The sequence below is a fragment of the Drosophila subpulchrella genome, chromosome 3R (assembly GCF_014743375.2).
Source record: "Drosophila subpulchrella strain 33 F10 #4 breed RU33 chromosome 3R, RU_Dsub_v1.1 Primary Assembly, whole genome shotgun sequence".
NCBI classification, from domain to species: Eukaryota; Metazoa; Arthropoda; class Insecta; order Diptera; family Drosophilidae; genus Drosophila; species Drosophila subpulchrella.
This window is the reverse complement of record NC_050609.1, coordinates 6449350-6462569: the sequence shown is the minus strand read 5'-3', so window position 1 is coordinate 6462569 and position 13220 is coordinate 6449350. Positions and strand designations below refer to the sequence as shown.

The following is a 13220-nucleotide window of genomic DNA, read 5'->3' as shown; positions in this document are numbered from 1 at the left end:
AACATATAATAAGCTAGAATTTTAAAACCTACTTATAATTGTACTATGCTGACGAAAAAGAGCCCTTAAAATGTAAAGTTTCCATCAATCTTAGTATGTTTCAAGCTGTCATTTAATTTTCTCAACGATTTCCCACAGCCTTACATAAACTTACTCAACGACCACTTATAATTATATCTCATTTGATCCTAACTTAAATTTAAGCTACTAAAGTTACAAATTTAAATAAACGTTAGCGAAATAAATTTTAAAATATTTTAACAAATATATCGATATGTTGTTATTCTTATACACTTCTCACATCCCTAACTATATCGAGGGTTTTTCGAAAATCCATTAACGGTCACACAGTCGTCGCGGTTGGTCGCAATTTTTGTTGATGATAAGCGGACTTTCGATTCGGGCGCGTTTTGTATTTGTTTTGTCGCGAAATGAAATGAACTGAGAACTCAAATAGTAGCAATATCTCTGGGCAAAGACAAACAACGTGATAAACCGTGAAATGCGTCAACTGGTGGAGAAACTGTTTTAGTCAAGGTATGCCAAAAGAAAACGGAGAATCTTTCGTGTGTGTGTGGGAGTATAGTCGCTGCCTCTTCCAATTGGAATTGTTCTTTTTGGGCTTGACAATAAAACGCAGAATGTTTACTTAATAAATGTGTACCTTATATGGCCAACATGCGTGTGTGTGTGTGTGTGCATGGAAGATCTGAATGATAAAACTGTGTATGAAAACAGCAAATTCCTGTTTTCCTGCTGATTCCTTTTACAGGAAAAATCAATAAAGGTCCCAATCAGAATGCGACTGCGCCCGAGTGTGGGTGTGCATGTGTTTGATTGTGTGTGTGAGAGCGCTCCTTTATCAGTTGGAAAACGCACTATGTTTTTTTTTTCTGTTGTTTTTGCTTTCCAACAGCTGCAACGGTGATTGTGGCACGCCTAATTGATAACTATTTTCGACCACTTCCATTTCCAATTTCACCGCAGGCATAATTAATCACCGCATTAAGGAAAATACCATAATATCTGCACGCTCGATTGTTTTACACGGCCACAGACATTACAAACATAAATAAAACACAACACAATTCCACACTGAATGCGCTCGTATTTAGTTTCCCTTTTACTTTTCTACAATTTACATAATCATCATCTCGCGGCGGCAAAGACACAAAAGCAACAAAACAACAAAAACAAAAGTGGCGTTCATTAAACCAGCTCATAAATGCACATACAAAAATCACAAGTACAAATGTATGTACATTTTCAGTAGTTGGGTTTGTAGTTTTTATTATTTAATATTTTCGCGCACATTTCCCTGTTTGCCTCTGTTTAATGGCTTTCGGTTCCATCATCATCATCATCCATCGGTTTTTCACCCTCCCCCCGTGTAAATCTTCAATTCTTCTTTCTTTGATAATTCTGCCGCGAATATTTGGTATGCAAAATGTGTGCCAAGCCAAAACGCCGCACGGTGGGTGGAATCCGGTGATTGGGGGGCTAAATTGTTGATTAACTTGATGGGGTTCCAATTAAAGAGCCAAATTGGGTACTTCTACTTTGCTGAATTATTTTACTTTTGGCAGACCCATACGAATTTGCACGGTTTCGGGAAAGTTCGGGGGTTGATGGAACGAAACCTACCCCCAATCGTTGAAATAGACGAATGTCCAAAAAATAGTTCTTTCGTACGAGTAAGGATCGATTTTGGACCACATGTCGGCCTCGCCCCACCCTTTTCTGTAGATTCATCCACTTACACTACGATATATAAGAATAAATGTTTTTCTTTGGAAATATCACAAGTTCAAGTAAAACAAACACTCTATATAAGGTAAATAATCTTAACCAAAATTAAGAAAGATTTGTATTATCAAAATATGGGAAAGATCCATAAGATTCCATAAACACACATCAACAGACTTCCCAAAATGGATATGCTCAAGTATTGACTTAATTATTCAAGTTATTTACCACCTTTAAATAAGATAGTCATCAAATTATTTGTTCATATTGTAGGAAGTCAATCAATTTATTTATTTGTTCTCCTAAGTCTTAGCTCGAAATGGTATGCGTCAAACAGTAAATTACAAACTTATTATTAAAATGTCTTTATCTTTAGGAATTGAAAACAAAATTCAATGACTAAAAGTAAACTTTTTTATTGTAATCAGCTGATTCACTTTCTAAACCATTAATTTATAAAAAATAATGTAAATGTTTTTTTTAAGCGTGGGTAGCAAACTCATTTTAATTTCCAAATACTGTCGACTGCAACCGCTTAGTTTTCAATTGATTCCATTGTGCCTGGGCTGATGATTCCCTTACATACATATGTGTTTTGCTGCCCGGTTAATGACACGAGGAGTCGTCTCTGGGGGACTGTGAAGCTCTTTGGCTAGACAAGTGACGCATATTTTCGCATTCTTTGTGGCACTCTTGCCGGCACATGCATATATAGTATCTCTATATGCGCGCTGATTTGTCTAATTCGCGGATCGTTGATTCATCGAAGTGCTGCTGCTCGTCTTCTGAATTCTTGCGAACGAAAGCACAGATATTTCTGGGTGTTAATCAGCGGACGAGTGGAGCCGCACCGCCTTATCAAGGGACTGATATGGATAGTTATAAATTCTACATTACATTTTGGGTGAAGGCCTAGGCAAACAATCGACGATGAATGATTGCCCACTGTTGCCCAGTCCGGCATTCCATTCGAATGGACTCGATGGATGCATTTCCGCTGTTACACAAGCGATTTGCATTTCACAGCCACTCAAATTGCGGTTACCACTTTTTGTGTTGTTTCTCTTTTTAAGTTGGTCGCAATTAAAATTTGATTAATTTGCCAATTGGAGCTTGAAGGAATTGACTTGTGCGGAGCGAGAACTGGTACACGACCCGGGTCATTCCCAATCCCAAACCACTTGAAGTCTTTGAATGGGACTGGATACACAGGGAAAAACAAAAATACCAGTTTTATATAAATTTGTAAATTTAATAGAATTTTTTTATTTACCAGTAAAATTCTATAGGAACGGATACATTGCCTGAAATATTTAATGTACCCAAAATATGAAACATAATATTACCATCGAAAAGGTTGGATTATACATATATAAGATATATAAAATTACTATCGAAAAAGCTGGATTATATATAATAATCATAATAATAGAGAATATCTTAAAATATTATGATATTAGAAGGGGATCTAATAACATAAATGGAATAAAACCTGTTATAAAGAATCTTGTCATGTAGTGAGCATTGGTCGCTTGGTCGCTTGGATATTCAAATGATTCAAATCCTTACTCAAGATATTATTAATTTGTATGCGTTATTTTCTCCCTGTGCACATACATATTTATGTACCTACATCTCTGTCTGTCCATGCTCAATTTTACGCTACAATAACAACTAAAAAGAAGTGCTGCACCAAATTGCATTTGCACATAATTCAACGGTAGCTCAAATGAGAAATGTGTCTTGTACTCGGTGTGTGTACAGTGTGTGTAGCAACAACAACAACAACAGCAACGGCAATATAATATATCTGCTGAAAACGCATCTGTATCTTTTTCATGCACTGGAAATTCCGCTAACTTTCTAAAAGATGCAGCTCGAGCTAATCATGATAATGATTTAGCTGCTTATTTGCTATTGTTGTTGGCACCATCTGAAAGTTGGGCCGATGATTAAGTTACAGAGCGATAGAGCCAAACAATCAAGAGAATTCTCCACAATAGACCGAATTCTTTTTGGAAGACTAACATGTTGAATATACTTAGAAAGTAGATCTTAACAAGTACCTAATTGAATATGGGTCAGCATTAAAACTTTAAAAGTAATTAAGTGAATCAGTCGATCGATGAATGTGCCCTGCACTTTAGTACCAACATACCGACAACCCTTTTCATTCATTCTTGAAACCTGAGATCATTCTTTTACATTTTGTTAAGTGACCTCACCTTCTTGAGATAACATTTATCGTAAAAGGATTATTATATCATAGAGCTGACATACATAGTTACCATCGATCATAAAACGAGTCATATGATCGTGATGAGTTAAGTTAAGGCGCTAAGCGGACGTCGTTTTACCAAGTTTGACTAAAAATTTGAATATCCTAGAAGTGTGCTCCCAATCTTAAGATCTTTTTAACTCCGCTTGAATTAAAAAATAAATTTAAAAAAAATGAATGTTGTTCCCATCTTCATTATTTAGTTGTATTTCCTTTTGGAAGCACCTCAACCTAATCTCCGCCTTATCCGGTTGCATTTCTGAGCGCTGCCCACACTTGATATGTGATATATGTACCTATCCCATGCAGCTAGGCGATTCGTCTCTATTTCAGTTTTGCTCGGCGGATTATTACAGGGATTGGCGGGCAGAGTGGTGGAGCGTCTATAATTAGCCCACGCCCTGGTCCGGCACTAAATTTATAGCAATTTATAAAGTCTCAATTGCGCCTCCTCTCACTTCGTTTTTCCCCATCTTCTTGCAGGCCATGGAGCATTGACTTGGACCTCTGAGAATCCCAATCCCCGATCCCCGCCATGTTGGAGCCAACGCTGACGCCTGATCTGGAGGAGGGCATCGCCGGGCTGAGCCTAGACGATGTGGATGTGGACTCGGTGCCGGATCGCAAGCCGCACTTCCTCGACTACGATGCAGTTCCGCCGCCGGACTACGAGGATGGCTTTAGGGCCAGTTCCGGGGAGCAGCTGAAAATGGACAAGAAGTACGAGCGCGATGGCGAAGTCAGCGATTACGAGTTGGCCGCCAGTGGCTACACAAAGAAGGAGTTCACCCAGGACGACAACACGCTGCACTTCACCCAGAGCGGAGCTGGTCTGGGATCTGGAGCCGTGGGCAAGAAGCCGACGGCCAAGCACTTCCTGGACGAGAATCCCATTCCGCCGGACTATATGTTGGCCCAGGAGTTGAGGGAGATGAGAGAGCATCGCAGCCTGGACAGGAACTTTGAGCGGCAATCGGCTCAGCAGCAGCAGCTGGAAGAACTTCCGCCGAGGAATGGAAGCGGATCGCCGGCCAGCGCAGGTCGTCCCTCCCGAAGCAAAGAGCCATCCTACACGCTCTCCCGATTTCTGGATGGGGATTCGCCAGCTCCAGCTCCCAGGTTGCCCAAGGGAGCGGCATGGACGACCAGCTTTGATGAGCGGTACACCTCTTCGGCAGTGGAAGCTACGTTGGGCTCGAAAGTGGAGTGTGTCTACTCTCTGCTTTCCATGCTGGGCTCAAATGATCCTCTCGAGATGGCCAAAAAGTTTTTGGAACTTTCGGGTAATGCCCAAAGCTGCGCCACCCTGCGACGCTCTGGCTGCATGCCGCTCCTGGTCCAGATGATGCACGCCCCGGACAATGACCAGGAGGTGAGGAAGTGCGCCGGGCAGGCACTGCACAACGTGGTGCACAGTCATCCGGATGAGAAATCGGGCAGGCGGGAAGCCAAGGTGCTGCGCCTGCTTGACCAGATCGTCGACTACTGCTCCTTCTTGAAGACGCTGCTCCAGAGTGGCGGCGAGGCCATTGCCGATGACTCTGATCGCCATCCGCTGGCCGCTATCTCGTCGTTGATGAAGGTCAGCTTTGATGAGGAGCACCGGCACGCAATGTGTGAATTGGGGGCGCTGCACGCGATCCCCAACTTGGTCCATCTAGATCATGCTGTCCACGGACCGAAGCCGGAGGATCAGTGCTGCAATTCTCTGCGGAGATATGCATTGATGGCCCTGACAAATCTGACCTTCGGGGATGAGAACAACAAGGCGTTGTTGTGCGGACAGAAGCAGTTTATGGAGGCCCTGGTGGCCCAATTGGACTCAGCGCCGGACGATCTGCTTCAGGTGACGGCCAGCGTGCTGCGCAATCTCTCCTGGCGGGCGGACAGCAACATGAAGGCTGTGCTCAATGAGATTGGAACGGTGACGGCTCTGGCCTTGGCGGCCATGCGGAATAGGAGTGAAAACACCCTGAAGGCCATACTGTCGGCCCTGTGGAATCTCTCGGCGCACTGCAGCACCAACAAAGCGGAATTCTGCGCTGTAGACGGAGCGCTGGCATTCCTCGTGGGGATGCTCAGCTACGAGGGTCCCAGCAAAACCCTGAAGATCATCGAGAATGCAGGTGGCATCCTGCGGAACGTATCCAGTCACATTGCGGTATGTGAACCGTATCGGCAGATTCTGCGCCAGCACAACTGCCTGGCCATTCTGCTGCAGCAGTTGAAATCCGAAAGCCTGACGGTGGTCAGTAACTCCTGTGGAACTCTGTGGAACCTGTCAGCTCGTTCTCCCGAGGATCAGAAGTTCCTGTGGGACAATGGAGCTGTTCCCATGTTGCGTTCTTTAATCCACTCCAAACACGCCATGATCTCAGAGGGCAGCTCTTCAGCTCTGAAGAATCTATTGAACTTCCGACCGGCTGTCCAAAATCATCACCAGCTAGATCCCATTGCCCGATCCATGGGTCTGAAGGCATTGCCCACCTTGGAGGCGCGCAAAGCTAAGGCACTGCAGCAGGAACTGGGTGAGCGGCACACGGCGGAGACGTGCGACAACCTGGACACGGGTGGAAAACCAACCAAGGAACGGGCTTCCAGTTCATCCAGACGTCATCCGGCTGTGCCGCGCTTAACCCGCTCGGCAATGCTAACGAAGAGTGAGAGCAGGGATTCCGTTTATTCGGCCAAATCGGACTGCGCCTATGATCATCTAATCCGCTCCGCCTCAGCTTCGGATGCCCACCGCAAGGTGAAGCCCAAAATCACGGATTTCGATCTGGAAATGGAACAGGATACGGAGGCAACCGAGGAGCAGCCCATTGACTACTCTGTAAAATACAGTGAGAGCGCCACCAAGACCTCGACATATCAGGAAACGGACCTCGATCAACCCACGGACTTTAGCCTTCGCTATGCGGAGAACCAAATTGAATCCGATCTGGACATATCAGGATCGGCAGGAGCGCAAAAGAGTACCATAACACCTCCTGCTGACACGGCTCCCGTGAAATCCGAGGGCCAAGAGATCCTGCTGATTCTAGATGACAGTGTTAAGTGCTATCAGACAGAAGATACCCCGTATGTTATATCCAATGCAGCTTCCGTCACGGATCTAAGGGTAACTGCTAAAGTGGAAGCGGATGTGAAACCGGAAGCTAGGGACGTCGCTTCCAAAGAGGGAGCTCCCAAAAAGTTGCCCAAGCTGTCGCAGTGCGGATCGGGTTCATATACTCCAGAGAAACCCATCAATTATTGCGAGGAGGGAACTCCTGGCTACTTTAGTCGCTACGATTCCTTAAGCAGCTTGGATGAGTCCGGCAAAGCTAACCAGGCCACGGTGGGAGGTGAAGCAGAAATAAAACCAAAATCAGAGAAACAAGAGGAGCAGGAATCCCAGCCAGCAGAGCAGGTCCTCGTCAAACCTCCAACCCAGGCCAATTCAGCTTTGGAAACCCCTCTAATGTTTTCGAGACGCAGTTCCATGGATTCTCTAGTCCACGATCCGGATGTGGACGTTGTCAACTGCGATGATAAGAGCTCTGTGGTGAGTGACTTTAGTCGCCTGGCCAGTGGGGTGATATCCCCATCGGAGATTCCGGATTCCCCAACACAGAGTATGCCGCAATCTCCAAGACGGAATAGTGTGGCTGGTTCGGGACCGAATGTGGACTCTCTACCAGCTGTAATCCCCGCCAGCCTGCAGCCACTCCGGAGCGTCTTCGAGGATGACCTCAGCAGCTTCAACGTGGAACATACACCGGCTCAATTCTCGACGGCCACCAGTTTGAGTAACCTCAGCATAGTAGATGATGAAAAGGCCCCAGCGAGTGTGGCCGAGGAGGACAACGAAGATGAGCTCCTCTTGGCCAACTGCATTAACATGGGCATGCAACGTAAGCCCGCTGAGGTTGTGAAATCAACAGCTGTGAACCCCGAAGTAGACGTGGCAGAGGAGACCATTCGTAGCTACTGCACCGAGGATACGCCGGCATTGCTTTCCAAGGTGGCCAGTAACACCAATCTTTCGGCCATCTCCATGAGTTCCAATGATCCAAAGGAGGTAACAACATCTGGTCAGGCACAAATTTACGCTCATCAGCTATCCGACGATGTATCCTCGAATGCCTCGGACTGCGGTGGGGCAGCGGGTAACCTCCTGGAGCAGTGCATCCGCGATGGCATGAAGAAACCCCTAAATGAAGCAGCTGCCGATCCCATAGCCATGCTTCGACGTGGAGGAAACCAATTGCCCGGCTACCTGCCCTCCGCTGATGAGATGAACAAGTTCTTGGTGGAGGACAGTCCCTGCAACTTCTCCGTAGTATCTGGCCTTTCAAATCTAACCGTGGGTTCTAGTCTCGTTGGGCCCGCTGTAGAGCTCAAGGAAACCGTATCGTGAGTAGTGATCCCAAAAGATATTAGAACCACTGCCTTAAGATCATAAAGCAAGCTTTAGAACTTCGATAATTCAGGTCTATCGTGATGTACTATCGTATATTGTATTATTTTAAAATACCAGCGTAGTATCAACAACTACATTTAAAAAAGATATAGTAGGCTTATTTGATATCTATATCAAAATAATATTCATAATATCATAAAATCGGTCTAAATAATGTTTTGCTTTAATGTGAAATGGTGGTTCAAGTTAGAAAAGATGATCCAAGTTATTGATAAGTTATTCTAATTCATATAAATTCCCAACAGATCCAGTGTGAATCCCAAACCTGGCTCGGATGCAAAGCCCGCTAGACAGGAGCAAGTCCGAAGACCGCCGCATTGGCAAGATGATTCGCTGAGTTCTCTATCCATCGACTCGGAGGATGACACCAATTTACTGAGTCAGGTAATTTCAAATTAAAACCCAAGTTGAACATATTTTAAAGGATTTCGTTTAATTTTCCAGGCTATTGCCGCTGGTTGCAATAGACCGAAATCGAATCTTGGCTTCAGCTCGAACGGCAAGCGCTCCAGTTCGCTAAGCTCCTCGCAGCCAATAGCCATCAATGCGGCCACCTCGGCTAGCTCCCTGAATTCGGCAATGACAGTCCGCAAAAGCCAGCAACAGCAGGAATCCTACAGCTCGGTGGATTCCAGCGACTCCAATGACAACCAGTCGAAGTCGCTCTTCGAGCTGTGCATCCTCAAGGGCATGTACAAGTCCAAGGAGCCCGGAGCTCGGGCTCAGCAATTGCAGGAGCAGCCCATTGTGGGAGCAGCCTCCGCCCAGTCGAATCCCAATCTTAAGCAATTTGACTCGTTGCCAGTGCAGCTGCCTTCTGGTGGACAACCCAAGCGACAGCGTCATCACCACCATCACCATCATCACAGGGAGCGGGAGAGAGAGCGCAAGGACGAGAAGCTGCTGCAGGAGTGCATCAATACGGGCATCTCGAAGAAGATCAACGCCGTGCCAAAAAACGTCCTGGCTACGTCTGCGGCTGCATTGGAACCGTGTCACCCAATGGCAGCTACTACATCAGCAAGTGCCCACAGCACAGCAGCTCCAGACGTAGAGCAGAAAGCGCACGCTACCAGCAATCCGCACCAGCCGCCGTCCCCGAGCAGTCCCATCCTCCCGAATCCTACCGACGCCATCGCCACCGTCACCGACACAGCAAGAAGTCCAGTAGCTCCAGATCAAGGGAGCGGGAGCGCGAGTCAGAACGGTCTCGAGACCGCTATTGGGTCTAAGGACTTGGACTCGGAAGATCGCTCCAGCGATGAATCGAATCAGTCCTTCATCATGGAGACCATGGTCAGGTTGGATAGTGCTCCCAACGAAACATGCATTTCTGGGGCAAGCGAGAAGCACAAGGATCCAGACCTGATGCTGAAGTCCGTCGAGAGATTGACCATGGAGTTCGTCACTTCGGCAGAACAATTGCGCAGCAGTAGCAACAATCACAGCAGCAGCAACAGCCACAAGAACAACAGCAGCAACAACACCTGGAACGAGCACACCTGTCCCAATGACGTGAGCTTCCCCAGTGTGAGTCAAACGGCTCCGGTTTTGGCTTCCCTGAGCCTGGATGAAGATGTCAAAGATCCGAAATCCTTGCATCAGGTTCTTGAGATTACACCCACGAGTGAACAGCAGCCAGCATCGCTGGAAGGTGAAACGGATACCCTGGTTAATGGAGAAGCTGACAGCTACTCGGGATCATCGGGTGGACTGAACTTTCAGTTGGGTGGGCAGGTTCAGAATGCGGGCGTCCGATTGGAGCCACAAAGGCTGCTCTTCAACGGAACCAGTGCCTCCATGATGACCAACTCAACAATGATTGCTTTTGAGGCACGAGCTCTGGCCGAAAATCTTCTCCAGCCCGCTGCTACCGATGAGGATAGCACCGAGATGACCTTCAGTATGAACAGTTTGGATCTGGATAATGTACGTCCACCATCGGGAATGGAATCACTCAACAGCTGCTACCAGGAGCACTCCCAGCCGAGCTCGCTGCGCCAGCAGTTGCCCAGCAAGAGTCCCAGATTTGCGCGCAAAATGTTTCCCGCCAATTTGGTAGCTAGACGCGCCTTGGGTCACCTGGCGGGCAGTGCGGAGAGCGTGAACTCTAGCTGCAATCTGCTGGACAACATCAAACCGCCCTCGCTGATGGACGAGCTGCTGGACTCCATGATCAGTGTCGACAGCATTCAGTCGGAGGTGGCTGATGGCGAACAGGATTGCAGCATGGCCACCACTATTTCGGTGTCCAACTATGAGACGGCTGCTTGCGATGATCAAACGCTGACCGTCCTCCAAAGTTGCTTTGACGAGGATGAGGATGCCACGATGAATGACTACAGCTCGGCGGAATCTACACCCAAACAGGGATCCACTCCATCGCCCAATCGGCGTTCGCTCACCCCGAAACAGAAGCGGCGTCTCACCAAGGATCGCTACAAAACGTACACCATAGCAACCAGCTGCGAGATGGAGGCCCTGGAGGCCAATGAAACACTGCAGATTGAGATTGTGGAGACGCCCGTTCCTGTGGCCACTCCATCGCCGCGTGCCAATGGCCGGAGAAGGGGCAGTGCAGAACGGTACAAGACCCAGTTGATTGAGTGTCCTAGGGCTTTAATTCAACCCCAATCCGACGATTGCCCCAGCGAACAGCTGTCCTCCATTCGATCAATGATGCAGCAGTTTACCTACATCACGGACATCAACATTGGACACGGTCAAGAGACGTGCGAGGTGGCTAACCCTCCAGAAGATGCAGAGGAATCCCCAGAGTGCGATCAAAACTCGGAGACGGAGTCATGCGATGGCCAGGAGCCAGTGCAGCTACCTCCTCCTCCGCCAATGGTGGAACTGAAGTCCCCTGTTGCCAAACCAACAACTCTGGAACCTGCAACGGCTGTAAAATTGGTTCGTGGTCGGAAGAAACCAGCCTATGTGTCACCCTACAGTATGCAGAGTCAACGGAATGGGAACAGTACCGCCTCGGCTAAAAAGAAAACCCTTTCTCCCACGATTGCCAAACGCAGTGTAATGCCCGGAGGAGCGGGAGCAAGGCTACCAGCCAAGAAGAAGCCAACGCCGCCGCCGGAACCCGCTCCCGCTCGATTGGAACGCCAGGGAACCTTTGTCAAGGACGAACCCACGAACTCAAATGTTCAAGTGCCCGTGGTGGAGGCAAAGCCAGCTCAACAAACCAGTCCAGGTCATCGCGCCTCAAAGCTGCCGACAAAGAAAACTACAACAGGCGGTGATTCACCATCGAAAGCTGGCTCTCCCAAGAGGATTGGCGTGGCTCCAGCACGCCGGGTGACGCCCCAGAGGGCCAATACTAGTCTGCGATTAGCAGGGGCCAAGTCCCCTGCTGCCTCGCGAGTGGCTTCCGCCCGGGTGTCATGCACCACGCCTCCATCCCGCAGCAATTCCAATCTGAATGGTAGCAGTGCAGCCGCAGCAGCAGCGGCAAAAATCAATCAGGCCCAGAGTCGGATTGCCAACATTTGGAAGAGAGTGGACGAGGCCAAGACCAAGCAATCGTCAGCCAACCTGAAGACGCAGAAAACAAAATCTTCCAATACGCTCAATGGAAATGCAGCCAAGCCGACGCTCCTGCGCAGCTCGACTTTTGACAATAGCCCCAATCCCGCAGCAACAGCGGCAGGAGGAGCAGTAGCAGTCAAGTCAAAGTTGCCAGTGGTGGGAGCCCGGAAATAAAGGGAACTTTAGTCAGGAGAGCAACGTTTTCGCTTACCTTACATAATCAGAAATTAGACAGGTTTAAGAGATTCCGGAAGTGGAGCCTGGACTGACAGGACTGTATTTGTCACGCATTTTTTAGCAACGGAACACGCACAGGTCCACATCCACAAGCAGAGCTAAAGTCAGAGTTAAAATCAAAGAGTTTTTAGGATAGGAGGCAATATACATACTTATACTATGTAATCAATATACTACTCTCCTTTTACTTTATACACGTAGTCCCTAAAACTTTGTAAGCAACCAGTTTAGCATAGAGTTAGCGCAAACTCCTAGTAACTTCAAACTAATCCAAATCACAGTCAGAGAGGGAGCCAGTGAGCTCCCGATCGTGTGTAGCCAAATGTATTGCATATATACACTAGATCAGGCCTTTCAAAATGTGTACAACTCTCTTATATATACAAAATGTATACTGGCATATATATAATTGCTATATATTCGATTTGTCACATAAATATGGATCTCGGTCTCCAAAACTGGGTTAATTAGAAAAGTCCAATTTGTATTTTGATTCTATTTTTACAATTAGTTAGAGAGCGTTTCCCGAGTCTGGGCAACTATTTGAATTGCACATCTGTTTTTCGAAACAGACCTGAATTGGGATTAACTTTTAAGTTTAATATGCCCTTGGCTTCCTTATGCAAACACCAAATATCTGAAGAGAGAGAAAAATCACCTTTTGTAGTCACAGCTTTTTAAGTATTCTTTTTTATAATTTAGCTACTTAAGGGTAATTATTTTAGAAAACAGCTTTTGTATTAAGCCAATCATTTGCGACTTAGTTTTTACCGATGCAATGGGATTAACAATTTTTAATATAAATAAATCGAAATATGCTTTTTGTCAGTAAAAAATAAAAAAATATATATGGAATTTATTCTGGACTTTATTGATATGCACCTCTATCGACAAGAGTTTTTAAAATGTATAATTTATTGGAGCTGGAAAATAAACTGTTATTTTAAAAAT

The 13220-nt window shown here is 46.6% G+C and overlaps 1 protein-coding gene across 1 annotated transcript; it reads left to right on the top strand.

The window, feature by feature from the left end:
• Positions 1-346: 346 nt before the first annotated feature.
• LOC119546358 (adenomatous polyposis coli protein) lies at positions 347-12461 on the top strand. Its single transcript, XM_037852589.1, has 4 exons — positions 347-537; positions 4508-8422; positions 8735-8873; positions 8934-12461. Exons 2-4 carry the CDS (start codon positions 4560-4562, stop codon positions 12204-12206), a joined length of 7275 nt encoding a protein of 2424 aa, XP_037708517.1. The 5' UTR covers positions 347-537; positions 4508-4559; the 3' UTR covers positions 12207-12461.
• The last annotated feature ends 759 nt before the right edge of the window (positions 12462-13220 follow it).